Genomic DNA, 22806 nt, shown 5'->3' with positions numbered 1-22806 from the left:
TTTAAAGCTTTATAAAAATAAAAAAGGACATTTTAAACAAACAGATGAGCTGGCATTACCTTGATTAATTGGCATGACTCTTTTATCCGGCAAAAAACAGTCAATGTATCACAGTTCAAGGTGTGAGGGACAGCAGATGAATGATTGCTCTAAAAGCTATAGTCTGGCATAAAGCATATAATCCTTTAAGATTAATGTTCATGTTCATGGTACCTTTTAAAAAATGGAAATAAACAAACAAATGCAGATTTTTTTTTTTGCATTTCTAATGTGTCAAATGCATCTCAACTTCTCAGCGACACAAAGATACTAGGCTGAAGTGTTGTGTGCTTATAAAATCTTAGATTTTGCACAACATAAGGTTCAGAAGGTAATTTTTCCATAAACATGTTCTCATTAACCAGATAGAACAGAATCTAGCTTCTCTAACCACTCTGAATGGATTTGGTATATCTATCAATTTAAATTTGAGGGATTTTAATTATAGGGACCAATGCTTATATCATAGAAATGTTGCCCCTTTATGATTAGTATATTCTTATTTACTAATATTTGTTTATCCTAATCTATAAATTAAGTTGTCATATTCTTAAATAAAAAGTGATGCAAACTCAAAGGGCTAAGCATTGTCATGGAGACGCGTTGCTTGTTACTGTTTAATCATTCTTTGATGACAAGAAAGCTTAGAGGAGTTAACAGTACTAAACCCATGAATGGGATATGTGACTGCACTTTGAACAGACAAGAAGAACAAATGTAGCTGTTTTTTCTGCTGCCGTCACGATCCTGCAGAAAACATTAATGCATGTTTTAAGAGTTTTAGAATTTATGAAAAACTTTTCCCACAAAGCTTATCAGGTTCAAGTTGAGCACCTTGCTATTAGTTTACTGGAAACACAATCACATGCTATTATTATTTAACTCGTCATAAATAATTTCATATTTATGAATGGTTAGGTAATGTGAATAAAATCTCCCCACCCCTTGTTGGCTCAATAAACGTTATCATTCATATCAGAGTGCTGTTCAGCTAAGTCAATAAAGTATCAGCCTAAAATAGTAATACAATGTGGCATTTACGTGTGACTATATGTTGCATGCATTGATATTGTGATTATGATTGTTATTCTGCACTGCTGCAATTTTATGTAAGAGACTAACACATAGTGGTGTAAAAAAATGTGAAGTGGAAGGAAAATATTTGTTTCTATAAATAAAAATGTGGCCTGCATGTATATTAAGCTCCCCTTTTTTCAGAATAAATATCAACCAATAGTGCAACCAATAGCTTTCACGTGTTATCTGCTTGGTTAACGGGAACCACCTATGTGTAAATTAATCATGTTATAAATCATTCTGTTCTGTTGAGACTTATAGAATTTTCTATTATTACTGAACAAAGAGCACAGATTGTTTATTTCTTTCTGAAGAGGGGCGTGTATGAAGGTGAGACTGCTGTTTGGTTTTAATTTAATGCTGTTATATATTTTAATAATGGAATTTTGTGGAAGTTCCAGGTAATTGAACTGAGCATAAACCGAGTCAGATCTGGTGGATGACATCCCAAAGAAATACCAGGAGTTTTCGTACGACCTGGGCTATATAAGATAATAAGAAAGAAACAAACAAAAACAAAAAAAAATCAAACAGTATAAACTGTTTCGCAAAGGCAGTCTGAACTCAACTAGATTATTTCAGGAACTTGCAAGAATTATAGCAGCAGTCTGTAACATTGAGAAGAGAGCAGACTTCGACTGAAAATTTGAAGAAAAACAGGTTTCACTCCACGTCTCCCCCACCCTCTCTGCTTCACTCATGCCCCACCTCCAAGCTCCACCCCTCTCACAGCACCTGCGCGGCTACCGCATGCGACCACAAGCATCCAAGCAGCGTAAGCGGCATGGAGTGTGAACCGGTAAGAGCGATAACACTCACCTCCAAGCAGCTAGATATAAGATGCTGGTTATACTGAAGTTTGCCGTGTAAGCAGTTGTCGGCAGGGGCAGTAAGGGCAGTTTCTCTTTCGCTGGTGGCTGTCGCTCCGCCATGACTTCCACGCGCGTCCTCCTGACTGCAGCAGCCGGGCGCTGCGGCAGGTTAAGTGGTGAGGGGGGGGGGAGCTGTGATTGACACTCCATCAGACGCTCCTCTGGCTGTGATTGGTTGTTTTGACTCGTCCCGAATTATTCTTTCCAGATTGAAATACAGGCAGTATGCGGGACCAATTGAAGCAGTTTTTTTCAAAGGTTACATATCACATGTACTGCTGTCTGGGCATAGGGACAGTTTTAGCCAATATGACAAAAAAGTGATTTTAAAAACTTACAGACTTCAGCTTTAAGTCTAGATAAGGCATTAATTATTTCTCAGCAAGTTATATCGCTTGCTGATGCCCACATTCTGCAGCATATAAGATCACGACAGGTGCAAACCTGAGCTGCATTTAATAGCACAGAAACTTGACTTTGTTTTCAAGATTATGATGATGTTTTCTTTCATCTTTAGAGCAGCTATCACACTGGTCCTGGACTGATTTGAGCTACCCTGAAAGAAAACATAAACCAAGGCTTCCAACGAGGCAATGATGCTGAAGTTTCCTGCCTGTGCATACCATGGTGCAAGGGAAGTTTCATCTTTCTAGTAGGAATGTATTAGGCCTTGGAGTGATTTCCCTGTTTGTATCATTACAGTGGTTATACTGTAGATAATCAATCTTATCTCAAAGGGATGTTATTTCATTCTACCCATTTAAATAAGGTCAATGGCTGAAGCTGTATTTTAGCAGTGATGATCACTTTAAAGCATATAATTATACATTGAAAGCTCTGAGAACTCTTGCGACAGTAATTTATTTAGTAGCACAATGCACTAAATAAAATTCATTAGATTAAATATATATGAAAAACATATGCTGTCAAGTTTTTGTTCTACTATTAATAATGATTTTCTAGTTACACCAAATAAAACTTTAACAATGTATGTGTTACAACAGACCAATAAAAAACTTTTCTTTTTTACAGAAAGGGGGGTCTAATGAAGAATATTAGCTGCTTAAAAGTTGTAAGATTCAAAGGTTTTTAATAGGACAAACTAACCTTATCAGAGTAAATATTTGAATGGTTAAAAATGACTGTACTGTACTTGTCTGGGTTGAAATGAACCAAAATGCAGGTTGACTCAGAGGCAGCGATGAAGTGAATATTCTTTAATACTAAAATAAACAGGAATTACAATACTGACACAAACAGATATCGGCAATGAAACAGTGAAATTAAGTAAATTGCAGTTTAACTGAATAATCCACCCATAAACAAAGAATACCAGTCAGCTTACGTAGGGTTTGAGAATGACAAATGAAGCAGAGGAGCTAATCAGAGGACATATGGAACAGCTGAGGCAGAATGAAGGCAGGGTAGCTGAGTGAGGTGTGAGATGCATTATATCCCACCTCTTTGCTACCTGCTAATCCAGGCCCTGGGTGATGGGTCAGACAAGGAGCATTCAAGCAGCCCTTATAATAACCACAAAATCAAGGCACATGACATCACCCAGTACAACCTGGGGTTGGGGTTTGTTTGGTGGGCACCTGGTGGTCGCCACAGGCTCTGGTTCTTCCTTGTAGGACCCAGCTTGGCCAAGTGTGTCCACCACCGGCAGGGGGAACCATGAGAGACCGGTGCGAATAGTAGTGGACAGTAGTCAGAGACTCGGCACCCTGATCCACTGATGCTTAAAGTGGCTCTGGGGAAGTGAAATGTCAACTCACTGGGGGATGGAGCCTGAGCTTGTGCAGGAGGGGGAGCAATACTGGCTAGAAATAGTTGAGTTAATCTCCGGGGCACCCTAGACTGGAGGTCGATGATTGACTTTGCAGTCGTATCTTCTGACCTTTGGCCGCATGTCTTGGACACTTGGCTGAAAAGAGGGGAGGGGCTTTCCGCTGGTCAGGACTTAGTGGTGAGTTGACTTTATGTTTGCCTTAAAGTGATTCAGTGAAACTATCCAGTGCTTCTGGAGCAGTGCTTTGCTAACTCTGTTTTCAGTAGTAGCAGAGGAGTGCTGACCTTTAATGAGGATTTTGTTTGACAGAGAAAGGAATACTTTGAGGATTTCAACTTCACTGGCATTCCTTCTGTGGTGGAAGAAGAAAAAAGGTGCTTGGGATCTCTCTTGCTCATCACCCAGGCTGTGTTCACTGAGGTGTTTAAAAAAATTTCATGGTACCAAGTCTTCAGTGGTGGATGAGATTCGCACTAAGTACTCTGGATGTGATTGGGCTGTCATGATCAATACACCTTTTTAAGGTGGGGGATTGTTCCAACTATAGGGAGATAACACTTCTCATCCTTCCTGGGAAGCCATATTCCAGGGTGCTGCAGAGGAGAGTTCCGATTTGTGTTGAACATTGGCTTCATGAGGCGCAGTGTTGTTTTCATTCTGAGCGTGCAACACTCAACTAGTTCTCCACCCCCTGCAGAGTGTTCAGAAGGCTTTTTACTGTGTCCCTTTTACTAGGAACTATCCAGTTGCTTTAGAAGCGGAGCATTTCTGGCAAGGGCGTAGGTTTGATTTGAACTTTGGTGGGGACACTATTGGTCTGGTGTCATTGGTGCTGAAATATGCGTGCCCTTTTTTATGCTCGATGTGAGCATCCGTACTGATAAGACGAATTCATTGTTAAAAGAGAAAAGCATCATTTTGCTACATTAATAAAAATTTTATAAGCACTACACTCATTAGATGCTGTTTATCAATGTTTGAAGTATCACAGGCTCTGATGAATGTGGAATTAGGACTGTTTTCCACTTTGTAAATGGTTTCATTTGCATGACTAATAGAGAAGGTAAATACAGTATATTCTTTTGAAGATATACAATAGTGCAGAGTTAAACCCCACTCTTATATTTTACCTACTATGCTCTCTCTGTATCAAGCAAAATAATACATTCATTAAAATATTAACTTCACTATAAAAGTTGAACATCTGGGCTGTAGTTACTCTGTATAGCCCATTTCATCTATTTTATCTAGGGCTGAAAAAATTAATCGTATTAATTGATTATTTCAATAATCGTCAACTAATTTAGTATGTGATTAATAATTAACTGGAGAATGGAGACTATAAAACATAATATAAATGTAAAATGTCCCCCTTTCCCCTACAGAGCAACCCACTTAGATCAGTAATTATACCAAAATTGTAAAAATACAATATATACATATATATATATATATATATATATATATATATATATATATATATATATATATATATATATATATATATATATATATATATATATATATATATAAGATAAAAAAAAATGTTTTGTCTGTCAATATTCTCCATCCATGTGGAAATATTTTAGTTTCACGTGGTTTATTTAGACATCACCTGAAGCACTGAAGGGCCAGCTGCTTCACCTACAAGCTGCCCTGCATCATTATTACTGGATATCTGTGTTTCCTATAATCATATAATGTATAACTGTGTTTTTAATAGTAAAGGATTAAATGTAACACAACCTTTTATCATTGTCCTATATTGCTTACTGTCTGACTGTTTAAATAGCTCCTTACTCTATTTTCTTTTTTAGTGGCATCATCTACAAACACAACACTAAGAATGAGCCTAAGTGTATTCAAATATAAAATAATTTTTAACAATTATAAAAGACAATATAACACTATCTTATCTGTAATTTAACATTATCCAAAATAAACAGTCAGATTCAAGCATTTTTACCAGACATTAATGTTTGTACTAATTTACTTATAGACTGTGTGGAAATCTATGTAAGATAAAATCAATGTTTATATTCTTCCTTTGTTTGTTCTTGTCTTTATCCTATTTCTAGAAGTATAAATAGTCAATAAAATAGAACTATTAATATGTGGAACCCTAATTATGCTTTTTAAACGAAAAACAGCAGATGTTTAGGCCCCATTTCTTGTTGTTGTACTCTATAAGAGAAATAACACCTGCTAATAATTATACCTGAACTTTCTCAAAGAGTCATAAAAAAAATGAAACCAGTAATAGCAACTAAATATTGGTAAAAAGGAAACACTCACTTTTTCTTTTTTAGTTGGCTGTGGCTAAGAATCAGAAATGTTGATGGCTTACAGCCTTTATTTGCCCATTTTGTGTCTTCAGAACTCCTGGCTGACTCAGAATATTTCGCTTTATAAAAGAAAAAAAAGGTTTTTGTTTTTTATTGTACATGATATTCATTTTTTTTTATTGGGACTAGTTTTGTAGCCTAATATTTGTTGTAGTAACCGCAGCATTCTAGTGTGAATCAATTTTCAATTTTGTGCTCCAAGCACACCAGGACTAGAAAACAGCCAATCAGAGAGAGAGAAGGCGGAACCTAAGGCAGAACAACCAATGAGAGTGGAGTTAAACAGCGCAGCACAGTTCCATGCGCTGCTGCGTGAAAGGGACAGGAGAGACCAGGCAGAGGAGCTGCGAGAGGAAAAGAAGCCACTGCTGCAACAACTACTGCTGTAAATTATAAACATGTTGCTCACATCCAATTATTGGTAGGGACAATTAGGTCGGTTCAAAATTTTGGTAGGGACATGTCCCTATGGTCCCTATGCAAACCTACGCCCATGATTTCTGGCATTGACTCAGACCTGTTCCAGGTGGTCCAGTTCATTTAATATGCAGCCAAGGGCCGGAGCCAGCCTGGTTCCATGTCCAGCAGATTCTGTCCCTAATTTTTGCAGTCGACAGGGTTCTGCTGGCTCCCTCCTGCTAAGACCTACAGCATGTAGTGTTGTGGCTCACAGATGCTGCCAGTAATTGCTTCTAAGTCATTTCACCTTGTTCCCTTCTTCATATACCTGCCTCTCTGTCTACTCATTGCCAGAATGTCTCATCTCATTGCCTGCACGAGTTGTTCCCCAGTAAACTGTTGCTCTGCCATTTCCTGTTGCTCCGCCTTACTGAGACAGCTGCTGCATGAAGCCACATTTGATCCTGTGCTGCTTTAAGCCTCATCTGAACCTCTGTGCTGCCTCAAGCTACATCAAATCTTCCCTGCAGGTTTGAGCCAAGTTTTTCCTCTCTGCAACATCTAGTCAAGTTCGGTTGTGTCTGCAATACCATATCAAGTCTGGTTCTGACTTTATCACCAGTTTCAAGTCTGCCTCTACATGGACTGTCTGATTTAATCCGACTTATTCCTGGTTCCTTCCTTCCATTTCATCAATGCTCTTGCATGCAAAAGCATAAAAACAACAGGAATTTTTCATATTCTATTTATTAACTATTATTTTATTAAATTATTTATGTTATCTTTAAGCTACCACAAAGTACTTTTCTTTTTTTTTCCCTCAATTACAGTATTTTGAATTGTCTTGCAACTGAAATATGCAATAAAAAACTTACATGGCTTGGGTTGCCTTACCTTACCTTAAAGATGTTTGGTTGTTTTGAGTACCACTGTGCATCTATCTTTGCATCTATACTGTCCATCTATCTTTGTCTGCTGGCAAAGTAGTGATGTTCAGATCACCCCACTCTCTTCTGTAGAGTGATGTTTGGAATGGGCATTCCTGCATTTTAGATTACTTTCAACTTTCATCCTAGGTTATCTCACTTCTGCCTTTTCAATGCTGTTCTTTGTGAGGCTGATAAGGTGGCAGTGATGAGTTCTGTTACCAAAGGTTGTATTGTGGTTATGGCAAACTTGAGACCTTTGGACAAGACATCCAAGTCTGACTAAGAGACCTCTGAAGGATTCTTCATCCACCAAGTCACCCTCAATGACTTGGTTTAAAGTATCACCAAGTTTCACTCTTTGCACTGGAGTAGTCCCAGAGGTGTCATTGATTTTCATTAGAAGTGACAGATTTTTTTTTTTTTTGTCTTTCTTTTCTCTTTTAGTGTTTATATACATATATTTTTTTCTTTTTTTGGGGGGGGGGTTTAAAACAGATGATCTCATCCACAAAGGCTCCTGGATATGCTCTGAAAGTTGGGCTCAGATTTTTTTCTCTCCTTTGTAATAGTGAATCAAGAGTCAAATTAGCCTTCCCGAGTCTTTTGCTGAAAAGCTGGCTTTGAGCTCTCAGAATGATCTGTCCCACTCTGTGCACTTAATAATCGACTTGATCACATGCTGTTTTTGTTATCTGCATTTCAGATTGAACCCAAGGTCTGTAATTTGCAAGATTTCAAGAAAATGTACTATTCCTACACCAAGATGAGGATATCATTACCAAATTATAATGCGTTGCAAATTCTTAGTCATTCTGGTCATGGTCTGCAGGGGACTGTGGCCTAGTGGTTAGGATATTGGACTTGGAATCCAGAGGTTCTGTGTTCGATCTACAGTCTGCACTCTGGGTCCCTGAGCAAGACCCTTAACCCCCTCTCCTCTCCGGGTGCTGCACAATGGCAGCCCACTGCTCTCCAAGGGCATGGGTTAAATGCAGAAAGTTAATTTGATTGCAATGATAATTAAAAAGCTGCAAAAGAAACAAAAAAGAGGCACAAATTGAACACAACCAGACTTTTGGTTTTATATTTCACTGTTTGTTTGTTTTTTTTGTTTTTTTTTAAAAGCAAAAGTCTTGTTGCCTTCAATTTAAGCCCATTTTGTTATTGCCTTGACCCAGATGACAAAAACATTGTACAGTCTTCATTCAAATTATTTAAAGGCATAAGTTAGAAAGTTATAACTTGTACTGACTTTAAAAGTTTACTCTGCAAATATTCCTGCCTAAAACACACAAATTTTTTTAAAACTGAAAACTAAAGCTAATTGATGTGTGCCTTTTTTGACACAGCCTTTTTAAAAGCTGTATCGAGGAACTGTCTAAATCAGCTCTGCAATTTCTTGTAAGAAGAATGGTCAAAATCCAGCAGTAAGCTTGTTGATGGTTACAAACACAATGTCTATATCTGCAGCTTGCAAAGTGTTGGTGGATCTACATGTTTATTTAGCTGTTGTAAAAGAACAATTTAAAAGCACTATTGAATACCTGGAATCATGGAGAGGATTATTAGAAAGCCCTCTCTCCTTTGTTTATAAAAAATTTCAGTGTAAGCTAATATACCTCTAAAGCATGATAGTAAAGAAAACAAGGTTGGTCTGGTTTATATTTTTTTAAATATTTTTTTTAATTATTACTCTATATCTTATGACATTTTTGATGTTAAACGCATATGAATTTCCGGCCAGTGCTGTACATATACCAAGCATATGCCAAAAAATTAAATAAAAATTTATATATATATATATATATATATATATATATATATATATATATATATATATATATATATATATATATATATATATATATATTGTTTGTTTTTAATTTCTAGCAATAAATGGTGAAAGCAGATTTCAATAAATTCATTTTATATTAAAAAGTATACTTTTAAAAGATAAAAATGTCCATTCTGCTGTTGTCATCTAAAACTTTCTATGTATATATCATCTATCTGCTTCTTTGTAGCAGGAAAAGCAGTAATCGCCAGATGCCTGCACAGGGGAACCATGCAAACTCCATGTAAAAAATTGTAACGATCAACATTGCAACAACGTATCCACCGTACAGCCCTAGTCATCTGGAATATTGTTTCATCATTTCCTCAAACTCCTAACCATTACTTTGTCATTGGAGTTACCACAGTAATGGGCTTTTTTATGGCTAAACTTTTAAGGGAATATTATTTAAGCAGTTTTGCATATTGCTGAAAAATTGTCACATAGATTATAAATTGAATCCACACCACCGTGCCACACACTCAGCCACACACACCTTCTTTTAGATCTCATTATTGAATGATAATTTTAGACAGGATGAGGCAGGGAGCCATTAGTTGTGAGGAAAGGAGTGAAGGGCCGGATATTAATCAGATGGACCTTGATGAGGACCTGCCACCCCAATCATCATTCAGGGTAAGACTGTAAACTCAGCAGTACACAACTTCACTTATTATATGGTCACTAACTCAATATATATCAGATATTTGACTGTTTAACTAATCCTGGTGCATTTATGTACATAAATCCCAGTTTGTGTAAGAATGGTGGGGAGAACTGAATGAAGTTGCATATATGCTCCACTTGGGGCACTGTTGCATTATCTTTGTTTTCAACCACTGCTACTAGTACAAGTGGGAAAGTCTGTTGTGCTGCTTAGTAATCAAGTCCACTGCGGAAGTCTGATGAGCTCATTCTGAGGTGTTGAAGTATTTCTGATGCAGTCATTCAAATATGTATTTATGGAAAAATCTTTGTCACAGTAAAGCTTCCAGTCTTACTTAATCCAATGATCTAATTCTAATTATCTCTTTATTCTACATACTTTGGCCAAGTTTAAAAAAAAAATGTATTATAAATACTCTGAGCTTTATAATAACATCTATACACTTATGAAATCTTTTACTCCAGTTCCATCAGCGGCATCGTTTTACTGAACTTGAGATGATTTAAGATCGCAGTTTTATCAAATTAGAGGCACGATGGAGGTTAAAAATGTTTTATTTTTTTTTCCAAATGAAAATATTATAATATTGAATAATTTATGTTTAGACACCCTGAGGTAATCTAAGAACGATGAAGGAATGAATTAATTTATTTCAGATAACCCAGTGAAATTATAAATTCCACAAATACACACATTATGTTTAATTAATTATATGCATACTTACAGTACTTATGTCTAAAAAGGGGAAGGACGAGTATACCATTTAAATTTTTGTTTACTGTAGAATATTTTATAATTCTTTTATTCAGATTTTAAATAGATTTTTAGTGTGGTAACTTTTGAAAATTTTGTTTGTGTGAACATAATGCTTACATTAAGATATTTCCTTTGCCGCCAAAACACTTAAATTACCCCACTACACTCAAAAAAGTGGGACTAAGCTAAATTAATATTTACAAAATAAATACTAGTAACCGTTACATAAAAAAATTGTCTGTCTGCAGTTTGGTATATTGTTATGATGTTTGAATTAAATTTGAAGTATTAATTTTACTAATTTTTGTTTGAATAATATCAGCTGAAATCACTGAGTAGAATTTGATACTATTTTGTCAGTAAAGTCAACAATGTCGAAAAATTAATAAATTCTAATAATGGGAATTCTGTAGTTTTAAACACTGTACACTTCCGCCGAAGGCATTTGCGCCATACGCAAGTTGATGTCTGCCACACCCGCCATCAACTGATATCTGCTCAAGGTAAGAGGCTTTAATAACAACACAAAGCTTTATATCTATGATGCTACAGCAGTTGAACATTGTTTTGCCTTAGCCCGAGTTACCTAACAAGTTTACTGGCAGTAAATTAAGCCTTTATCAGTCGGAGTCAGATTCAAAGTCAGTCGGAGCTTAAAAAATTGCGCGCGCAGAGATGTGTTTAAGCTAGCGCGACTTATTACTCAAATATAATGCCAAAGACAAGGTGTTACACTAACGACGTTCGTGTTTTTGATCTCTTCAAACGCGAATATCCAACTTGAAACTAACTTCACTGCGGTCGCACAATACACTCTGCACCCCTGAATAAAAGTTTCTGGAATCAAGTTGTAGAGCACTGTAACTAATGTTACTTTTTGCACTTTCCTACTTGCCCTCCTATTTGCATGGTCTATGCATATTTCGGTGATAATTTATCTAGCATGGATTTTTATTCATGGCATGGAAAATTCAACTCGCCATAAAAAAAATACGTATGTATATGTATGTATATACAGGGCCGGTTCTAGCCCTTTGGTTGCCCTAGGCAAGATTGAGTTTTGCATTAAGCATTCAGAAAAAACTGTAACTTAGCATGGAGTGATGCATAGACAAATACCAGAATAGGTTTCAGTACCTTTTCTTTTTTATTATTTTAAATAATTTATTACACACTCAAAGTTAGGACTGTGCAAAAACACTTTTAACCATCTGTAAGGACACTGTAAAGTATAACTAAAAAACTGGATTGAATCATTGAATGAATTTATTTCAGACAATTAACAAATTTAACACACATTAAAGAAATATTAAATACATCAATTTCAGAAATTACCAAATAACAATAAAAAATAATAAATTTAAGAAATTCTTCAACCAAGGACTACATAAAAAAGTAATTGATAAACATTAAATTAAAATTTCTGTTCCAGTTCAATTAAATCATTTGAACATAAATAGAAATGAGATAAACAAAATTTTCCTCTAAATAAAATATATCAGCTATATTTACCCTGATTTCTGACATTGATTAGTGATTAAAGAAAGGATTAACCCTCTACAAACAAAAGTGCTTTTATGAATACCATTACAAAATTAAAAGTTTGAAGTTGTTGTTTTTTTTTTGTTCACATATTCTATGATGAACAGCCATAACTTCATATATTTTGATGATTATTTGTACATCCCTTTTGAATACTCAATGCAGATAATCACTACAAAATATTTTATTTATATTAGTATCTTCTACCCATTCTCAAGCTAATAATATAGCACATAATTCTGCTGCATATATACTGAGAAAAAAATGATGTCAACATTAGGGATGGGGATCGTTAATATTTATTGATATCGATACCTTTATCGATACTCCTTATCGATCCGAGTCTTTATCAATACCACTATCGATACTTTTCTGTTATTTGGTGGAAAGACGATGCAACAAAATTTTTTTAACAGAACTGGTATTGCTTCTATTGCTTAACAAGTGAGCATAACAAAAACGTTTCTAGCCTTCAATAAACATGGCTAATGTAATAGGCCACTTCGAAATGACATAAAACTAACTAGAATATATTTTCACAATTGTTGGTTAATGTATTGTCTACTGTCACTTTTCATCATGTTTTTAGTGATTAGGAAAATATTTAACAAATAAATAATTGTATTTTAAATTAAATGTAATTTTTAATAAATGTTGGCATCAGTAGTTTAATTATATATAGAGCAATATACAACTGTATTACTCATGTTTCTCGCCAAAAACAAAATTTCCCGTTTTCTTTACGTTACACTTGAAGGCATCATGATAACCTAATTGTCGTTTTACTGAGCTAATCTGAACACATCATCACGCAGCACGTCTGAAACGAATTTACTTTTCAAGCTAACTAGCTTGTATGCTTCCGATTACAACACGGATTTCACAATGAATATTTTTAACTGACCGGACAAGCTACAAAGTCTGTGTGCGCTTACCAGTGGTACTCTGAGTGGATGATTAAGATGGGCCCGACTGCGGCGGCAGCAGCAGGAGGAGGAGGAGGAGTCTTTTCCGTTCAGCCATCCTCGAGTCGCGAGCTAAGTTAACTGCCAGACTTCACTAGTTTTACTTTTAATATCTGTTTGCTTACAATTTCATTCCAAAATATTGGTGTACATGCTGCAGTGATTGACGTCACGACTTCCGGGTTGGAGGGCGCTTGAAAAGTGATCAGAATCTTTTCCGATTTTCTCTTAAATGTGAAAAAATAAATAAAAAAACGGTGGTATATTTATTTGTTCATATTTTGCTATTTATATATACGTAAGGTTAAGTCAAACTGACGGACGCTTCATAACCGGTTTAATTCGCTTTTTTTTCTAATTCTATGATTAATGGGAAGTAAGCCTAAGGGCGACGCTAAGTATAGAGGGCGCCCCCAACACATTTGTCGCCCTAGGCAATTGCCTAGCTCGCCTATAGCAATCGCCGGCCCTGTGTATATATATATATATATATATATACACTATATTGCCAAAAGTATTTGCTCACCCATCCAAATTATTGGAATCAGGTGTTCCAATCACTTCCATGGCCACAGGTGTATAAATTCAAGCACCTAGGCATGCAGACTGTTTTTACAAACATTTGTGAAAGAATGGGTCGCTCTCAGGAGCTCAGTGAATTCCAGCGTGGAACTGTGATAGGATGCCACCTGTGCAACAAATCCAGTCGTGAAATTTCCTCGCTCCTAAATATTCCACAGTCAACTGTCAGCTGTATTATAAGAAAATGGAAGTGTTTGGGAACGACAGCAACTCAGCCACGAAGTGGTAGGCCACGTAAACTGACGGAGCGGGGTCAGCGGATGCTGAAGCGCATAGTGCGAAGAGGTCGCCAACTTTCTGCAGAGTCAATCACTACAGACCTCCAAACTTCATGTAGCTCAAGAACAGTGCGCAGAGAGCTTCATGGAATGGGTTTCCATGGGCGAGCAGCTGCATCCAAGCCATACATCACCAAGTGCAATGCAAAGCGTCGGATGCGGTGGTGTAAAGCACGCCGCCACTGGACTCTAGAGCAGTGGAGACGCGTTCTCTGGAGTGACGAATCGCGCTTCTCCATCTGGCAATCTGATGGACGGGTCTGGGTTTGGCGGTTGCCAGGAGAACGGTACTTGTCTGACTGCATTGTGCCAAGTGTAAAGTTTGGTGGAGGGGGGATTATGGTGTGGGGTTGTTTTTCAGGAGCTGGGCTTGGCCCCTTAGTTCCAGTGAAAGGAACTCTGAATGCTTCAGCATACCAAGACATTTTGGACAATTCCATGCTCCCAACTTTGTGGGAACAGTTTGGAGCTGGCCCCTTCCTCTTCCAACATGACTGTGCACCAGTGCACAAAGCAAGGTCCATAAAGACATGGATGACAGAGTCTGGTGTGGATGAACTTGACTGGCCTGCACAGAGTCCTGACCTCAACCCGATAGAACACCTTTGGGATGAATTAGAGCGGAGACTGAGAGCCAGGCCTTCTCGTCCAACATCAGTGTGCGACCTCACAAATGCGCTTCTGGAAGAATGGTCAAAAATTCCCATAAACACACTCCTAAACCTTGTGGACAGCCTTCCCAGAAGAGTTGAAGCTGTTCTAGCTGCAAAGGGTGGACCGACGTCATATTGAACCCTATGGATTAGGAACGGGATGTCACTTAAGCTCATATGTGAGTCAAGGCAGGTGAGCAAATACTTTTGGCAATATAGTGTATATATATATATATATATATATATATGTGTGTATATATATATATATATGTATATGTAAATGTATGTACATATATATATATATATATATGTATATATATTTATATGTATGTATATGTATATATATTTATATATATGTTTATATATTTATATGTATGTATATTTGTATATATATTTATATATATGTTTATATATTTATATGTATGTATATTTGTATGTATGTATGTATGTATGTATATATGTATGTATGTATATATATATGTATGTATGTATGTTTGTATATATATATATGTATGTATATATATATATATGTATGTGTATATATGTATGTATGTGTGTATATATATGTGTATGTATATGTAACAAATGATCTTGTTGTGTATATGACTGTGAGACAGTCTATCACAGTCAAGTCTGTTAATCTAATAATTATGGATCTAACTGTACGTACAAAAGCAAGTGTAAACTTTTGTTGCTTGTTTGGCTGAATTTCATATATTCCTTCTTCTGAGTTTGTGCTTAAAATATTATTTCATCCAAATGAATTAAAGCTATGCATTTTTTCTAGGTGTATAAAGAATCTACCAACACTTATCTGTCAACACTTAAAGACCGCAGGTATGTATTGCACTTACTAAATACATGCTGTTATACTACTCTACAGAACTACTTCACATACAGTATATTGTGTAAAGGTTCATTCTCTGTTTTGCAACACAATGTTGATAACTTATATAAAAATCATGTTTTTATCAACTTTTGCTGGCTACGCAAATTTGATACAGTTTAACCCGAAGTTAAAACTTGAATTTGAAATGAAAGCAGCATAAAATATAGAGAATATTTTTCTTAGATATGCAGTATTTCTATAATACCATATACCCATATAATTATTAGCACTATTATTGAAGTAGGTTACTCTTTATACAGTTACTGTATACAAGTTAATAGTTCCTTTTTTTCTTATTACTTTAGGTGCTGATGGGATGGCAGTGTAAGATCTGCAAGTCTTTGTCTGCTACAAAAGGGAACCTACTAAAGCATTACAGACTAGAGCACACAACATTTGGTCACGGGCAATCTCAGCCATGTCCCTATAGTGGTTGCCCTTGCACATTCAAAACGCAGAGTGCTCTTCGCACACATTTGTCCAGGTACCATACCTCTAAGGAAAGTCTACAGCCATATATCTCCACTTTCAAGTGTTTAGTTTGTGATGCTAGTTGTTCTACTGAGAAGGATTTCTTTCAACATATTGGAAATCATCTGAAAGGCCATGAAACTGTCTTTTGTGTATTTGAAGGGTGCAGTTTTCGGACAAATATTTACAATACATTTCTAAAACACAAAAGCAGAAGACACCAACCCTATTCTTTGAGTGATTTTAAGCAAGCTGTGTATGAAAGACACTATGATCAGACAGCTGACCTCTCTGATTTACCAGAAGCCAGTGCTGATGAGGGAACTAGTCTAGATGGTGATCCCGAATGTGCATCATACCTAGTTCTGAAAAGAATTGCTTTGCTTCTGCTGAAGCTAGAAAGTATATGCAATGCATCTGTGAGGTGCATTGATGCCTTGGTTGAAGACCTTCACTTCATTTCATCTGCAGCATCTGTTGCCGTTGTAAGAAATACACTCGATTCAACATTTAGATCAAATAAATGCACTGTAGACCAGGCATTCATATGTGACTTGGCAGAACAACTGTGCAACTTCCATCCCATTAGTACAGCACTAGCGGCAGGTGGTCCTCTTAGCACAGCTTTTAAGAGAAGAAGATATTTTAAAGAGCATTTCCAGTGTGTTGACCCTGTTGAATATATTCTGGATTTTCAAAAGAACAAGACCTTTCAGTATGTGCCCATTCTCAAAACTCTGCAGGAAATTGTAAAGAATAAAGACGTTGCAGACGGAATTATATCCAGGTGTTCAAACAGCACTGGATATATTAAGTCAATTTTTGATGGCAAATTTTACAGACAAAATGATTTTTATGCTGGAGAAGAAACACGACTCTCAATAATCCTTTATGTAGATGATTTTGAGGTGTGTAACCCTCTAGGGACCTCAAGGAAAAAACATAAAATTACAGCCATTTATTGGATTTTGGCAAATTTGCCAATTGAATTGCAATCTGAATTAACGTCAATACACCTAGCTTTACTTTGCAAAGCTGTTGATGTCAAAGAGTTTGAATACAAAGTAGTTTTGGAACCACTATTAAAAGATCTTGTCACTCTAGAAAAAGAAGGAGTTTTCATTCCCAGTGCTGGAAAAAGTATTAAAGGGACAGTACACTGTGTTTCAGCTGATAATCTCGGGGCACATTCAATCAGTGGACTAGTTGAAAGTTTCACAGGGCCATACACGTGTAGGTTTTGTCTTGGACATTCTTCCAAGTACCAGACACATGAAGTGCGAGGTGGAGCATTTCCACCCCGTACAAAGGAGGACCATAGTTTGCATGTACACACTGTTAAAGAAAATCCCAGTTTAACACATTTCTTTGGTGTAAAGCGGTCGTGTCCATTGACCGACAAACTGACTCACTTTCACTTTGTCTCTGGATACCCACCAGATGTACTTCATGATGTTTTTGAAGGGATTGTTCCAAGGGAACTAGCATTGTGTATTCAGGTTTTCACTAGAAAAAAATACTTTAATTTAACTCAACTTAATGAGTTAATTAAATGTTTCCCCTATAAGGGCTCAGACAAAACCAATAGCCCTCAGGAAATCCCTCAAAATTACATCACTCGCAAATCTATAGGGGGAAATGCTCATGAAAACTGGGCCCTAATACGTTTGTTGCCACTCATTGTTGGTTCACTGATACCTGAGGGTGATTGTGCTTGGCAGGTTCTTCTGACTTTAAAAGACATAGTTGAACTGGTGGTTGCTCCTGTTCATACACTTGAAACTATTGCATATCTTGACTCTAAAATATCTGAACATCGTGACAGACTTTTGGCAGTTTTTCCAGAAGAGACACTGACACCAAAACACCATTTTTTGGAGCACTACCCCACATTGATTGAAGAATATGGACCTCTGGTTGGTGTGTGGACAATGCGCTTCGAAGCAAAACACAGCTTTTTTAAGAAGGTTGCGAGGCACACTAACAATTTCAGGAATGTCTTGTTGACCCTTTCGACACGACACCAGATGATGATGGCATATCACTTGCAAACAGATGGTGGAAAGCAGGCACTGTGTGTTACTAAAATATCTGAGGTGCCTTTAAATGTGCTGCATCCAGACATACAGGGACTCTTAAGAGAAACATCACCACTTCTGTCTGTTGTGCTGTTAGCCAAGACTGTCACCTGTTATGGAACAAGGTACAATGTTGGGATGATCCTGTCCTATGGCTCTACAGGTGGACTTCCTGATTTTGCTGAGATTATTCAGATTGCTATTTTGGACAACTGTGTACACTTCATTGTAAAGTTACTGGCTGCCTGGTATGAAGAGCATCTAAGGTCTTTTCAGTTGGAGGACACTGGGAAAATGGCACTTTGGGAGCAGCAGAAACTTGGTGATGTCTACCCCTTGGCTGCGTACAGTGTGGGAGGAAAATGCTTGGTTACACTCAAACGTCACATCTGTTGTCCGTTTTAGGTAAATTATATTGAACCTTACATCTGTACATACATAATGTTATCTGTATTCTGGTTCATGCAACTGGAATTTTAATTTCTTTTGAGTAATTATATGATAGTTATAATTATGGCTTACATATATATTGTTGTGATTTCATCATTCAGGTAATAATAATAATAATTTTTAACTTGTTTGGTGTCCATATCTAAAATATAACTTTAAAAAACCCATATAAATTGATTATTAATTTTAAAGTTAAATGAATTGGGAATATAATAATTATTTATTGTCATATTTGAATAGTTTATAGTGTTAAAATGAAATGCAAAAATACTTTTTAAAAGATTTTGTATATTTTTTTCAACTTTTAATTCATAAAACTGAAAGTGGTCTAACACATACAGTATGATAGCAGCATTAATCAACATTAGACACATAACTAATTACATACATGGCAACACACAAAAAATTATCAGAGTTCCATTGATTTTTAATTTTAGTGATTTATCATGTGATGACAGAATAAGGAAATAGAATATTTAGTTGAAAATTCAAGTGTATTTCAGTTGTCATTAATAGTCACTGAGTTTCTTTTGTTTCTTTTTTTTCTGGTGGCACGTCTAGGCTCTTCATTGTAGTATTTACTGTATGTGTAGTCTAACTGTCTGCTTCTGTCTGTGGATATTCTTATCAGGCCGGAGAGATGGAGGAAAAATTGCGAGTAATCATTGGCGACCGAATTGAGAAGTTGGTCCTTCAATCAGGAATCCCACCGACTGTGGAGGAGCTGCAAACTATTGTGAAAGAGAAATTTGGAATTTCTGAGGAGTTCAGTCTTCAGTATTTGGACTCAGAATTTGAAGATTACTTTACACTGCATAAAACTGACCAAATTAAACACAAAGACACGGTAAAGGTTATCTATGCTGCCCCGATTATTCTTAACTTGCAGCAAGTTGAAGGAAGTTTGGACATTTCTTTTGGTCAACAGTCAACAGACTGTGACTCCGTATCTTATGCAGAGTCTTCTGCATCAAATACAGAGTCATCTGCTGGAACATCATCTTCAACGGACACTATTATCCTGCCTAGACAGAGAAGCACCACTGAACGATGTCAGCAATGGCCAAAGCAGTTTCCCATTCCACAGTTTGCATATGAGACTGAGATGTGCCTTGAAAGAGCCGATGAAGACCACAGAAAGAATGGAACACTTCTGACTGCCTCAAAGGTCAAAGCAGACATATTGGAGAAGCTGGCTGAAACTATATATATGTATACAGCTTATCCATCAAGTGCACAGATATGTGATGTTGCTGAGGCACTTGTCAATAAATATCCTTGTCTGAAGGAACCTGGCTCCTTCTCAGGCTACTATGGCTGGCAACAACGCCTCAAATACAAGATGGCAAATTATCGTACCAAACTCAGAGGTTACGGAGTTCCTGAGGTGATGTGCAATGCCTTCAAACGCAAGAGCCCTGGGGACCAAAAATCTGCAAAGAATGTGAAAAAGCCTCGAAAAGCAGAAGTAAACTACCTCCCACCTTACCCAGCAGGAGAGGATGAGGAAAGTCAAGAACAGGAAAGGATACAGTTGCTGACTGAAGTAAGGAAAAGAGACAACAACAAATTGATCAAAGAAAAGATGGCCAAAACATTTGCACACCGAAGAAATGATATCGTTAACCAATCACCTGCCATAGAGGACATCAAAGCCAGATGGCCAGCTCTATTCGAGGCATCTAATGTGAGTTACAAGTGTATTGCAATCAGAAGCATTCCTTTGCAATTTTGAGGGGATAGCTATTTTATACAAAATGTGTTAAGTGACTGTCATTTCATAAATTATGTTTCACATATTTTCAAATATAGTTTACAGGTTACATAATTTGTCTTTTAGATCGAGGATGAGTTTCACAGAATTACAACGGTGCACCTGGAATCGAAGTTCATGTCCAAGCTGGATGAATACTCTCCCAGGCTTCTGAACCTCTTCCACTCAAAGGGTGGGACCATGGGATTAAGGTTGCAGACTATCCTACTGAAGGTATCCTAAGTTTGGCCATATTATGTTTTTTAGTGCAATAAGTGCATATCTTACAGCAGTTTGTATGGCTACCGAAATGGACAATGTTTATCACACATTCTCAAAAATATGACCATAGCTCAGGCAAAATGTTTTCATTTTAATACATAGATTATAAATAATGTGTTCTATATATGTTTTACATTACTCTGCTCTTACCTGATACATTCTGGATAAATGTAAATGTCTGACTCTTTAGGCACCAGCTGCCACTCACTCCTATTTTCTAGCAGCTTAAATGTTAAAATGGAGTTATAACAATATTGCTTCTTTTCTTCTACTGTAAATTTGAGGGTACGACCAGCGGAACCCATATATATATATATATATATATATATAATATATATATATATATATATATATATATATATATATATATATAAAAACAACTTTGGCAACCTTTATTCCCTAAGGTGGTATGTGGCTGAATTTCTACTTCACTGCAGTAAAAAAAACAAAAAAAAACAGGTGTTTTGTATTGGCCTGTAGAAAAATGCATTTACCAAATGGCTCACAAGAAGTGACTGTGGATAAGATGACTGCATTGGCATGTTGCTCCACAGGCGCAGGGGGGAGGTCAGGGTTCTCCGGTAGGGCGTCAGGGCGACATGGCATTTAGAACGTCGGACAGCACTTCTGAAAAACTAGATTGGGAGATCCCAGCTCTCGCTGCAACCGTACGCTGGAATGACCCAGATGCAAAAAAGTGCAATGTTGCAAGGAGTTTTGTGATATCTGGTATTGCGTGGGTCCTCCTTGTGCCTGGCTCCAAATCCATTCGGAGTTCCCCCAACAGCTCCAAAATGGCAATGCTGGATAAACGATATGTTTTGATGATCGTTTCCTCAGTCATTCCAAAAATAATCACACGGAGTGAAAAAATGCGTTCTCTGCGTCTCCTTGCTTTAATTTCGATGTCTCCTTCTTGCGACAATAACTGCTGCCATGTGTGCGCAATTACGCATACAGACCATTTGCACCTTCTTTTGAAACGTGTTAAATATAGAGTCAGATACCGTTAGCAAAATTGCTTTCAGGTTAGATAAATCACTTTGCGAGTGCTAAATTAATATATTTACATGTTCTCCTCCCACAAGACACACTTTTGCGTGTAAACGCCCCATATTGCATATTCATAGCAGAAAAAGTACTAAATGGATAAGAGGCGCTATTTAGGACGTTTTAAAGACCAAATCCTTTTAGCACGCTGTTGATAGATCAGTTTGTACATTTTTTAGCGTGCGCAGTGAAATAGCTCACGTTTTTATACACGCAAACCTTTGATAGATCCGGCCCTTATTGTTAAAAACTGCACCTTGACCTTGAGTAATATTAATTTATGTGTTTTTCGTTTTCATTTCAGGCTCCTAGCAATCCTAACATCAACATAACCAGAGACATTGTCATCCGGTGTCTGATGTTGTACCTTGGGGAATCTGCCGATCAGCTCTTTAAAGAGTATGATGTAAGTTGAAATGCATAACTCTTTCAATCTCTATTTATTAAGGACCATCTCCTTTAGCTGCACAGTCTAAAATACAAAATGTTCTCATTATTTTAGGATGCAGATGAAGACAGTGTGGCACAGGACCTTGCTGTACAAAGGATGAAAATTTACAGCATCCAGAGTAATCTGTCAGAGGGTACAGAGGACATCGGAATCGTGATAGATGGTACAAAGGTTCTGACCGCTCTGGGTAACTTTCCAAGAGCTTGTGCCATGCTTGTTGGTTTGACGTATGCAGTGAATCTTGCTTATCCCAAGGAGCTCAGGTACACTTTCGAAGCCTTTCAGAAACTCTTCCTGGAGCTGGACTGTTCAAAGCTTTCTCCAAAAGTGAACAGCCTCAAGAGCAAGCTACTGGCTTAAGAAAGGGAGCCTAAATACACTGGTGTGCTCAGTTATTCTGTGTGTTCAAGTGATTTAAGTGTTCAAGTTTTGTTAAAAAATAATGTTATCCATACTCATCTGAAGGGGATGATGTTTTTTGTAGCTTGGTGTTCCAGAAGTAACAAGTAAATGATAATGCTGCACTATAACTAGGACAGTGACAGTTGTGTCTTGATAACACAGAGTTTCTAGATGGACTATGAACACTTTGCCCCCACCTTAGGACATGGATGCCAGTGACACAATCCACTTTCACAGAGGCAAAAAAAGA

At 36.9% G+C, this 22806-nt stretch overlaps 1 protein-coding gene across 4 annotated transcripts; it reads left to right on the top strand.

The window, feature by feature from the left end:
- Nucleotides 1–11048: 11048 nt before the first annotated feature.
- Nucleotides 11049–22584, top strand: LOC119781095. 4 transcript variants are annotated; one of them, XM_038281452.1, is made up of 6 exons: nt 11049–11213; nt 18332–18573; nt 19250–20305; nt 20459–20605; nt 22008–22109; nt 22206–22584. In XM_038281452.1, exons 3-6 carry the CDS (start codon nt 19259–19261, stop codon nt 22512–22514), a joined length of 1605 nt encoding a protein of 534 aa, XP_038137380.1. In that variant the 5' UTR covers nt 11049–11213; nt 18332–18573; nt 19250–19258; the 3' UTR covers nt 22515–22584. The 4 variants fall into 4 exon arrangements, with proteins under 4 accessions (XP_038137380.1, XP_038137382.1, XP_038137381.1 ...); XM_038281454.1 differs by lacking the exon at nt 18332–18573 and adding an exon at nt 15518–15567; XM_038281453.1 differs by lacking the exon at nt 11049–11213 and adding an exon at nt 15939–16103.
- Nucleotides 22585–22806: the final 222 nt, after the last annotated feature.

This window comes from Cyprinodon tularosa, unplaced genomic scaffold (assembly GCF_016077235.1).
Source record: "Cyprinodon tularosa strain WSP-4 unplaced genomic scaffold, ASM1607723v1 ctg171, whole genome shotgun sequence".
Lineage (NCBI taxonomy): Eukaryota > Metazoa > Chordata > Actinopteri > Cyprinodontiformes > Cyprinodontidae > Cyprinodon > Cyprinodon tularosa.
Note: the sequence above shows the minus strand (reverse complement) of the source record. Positions and strands in the feature narration are given on the sequence as shown.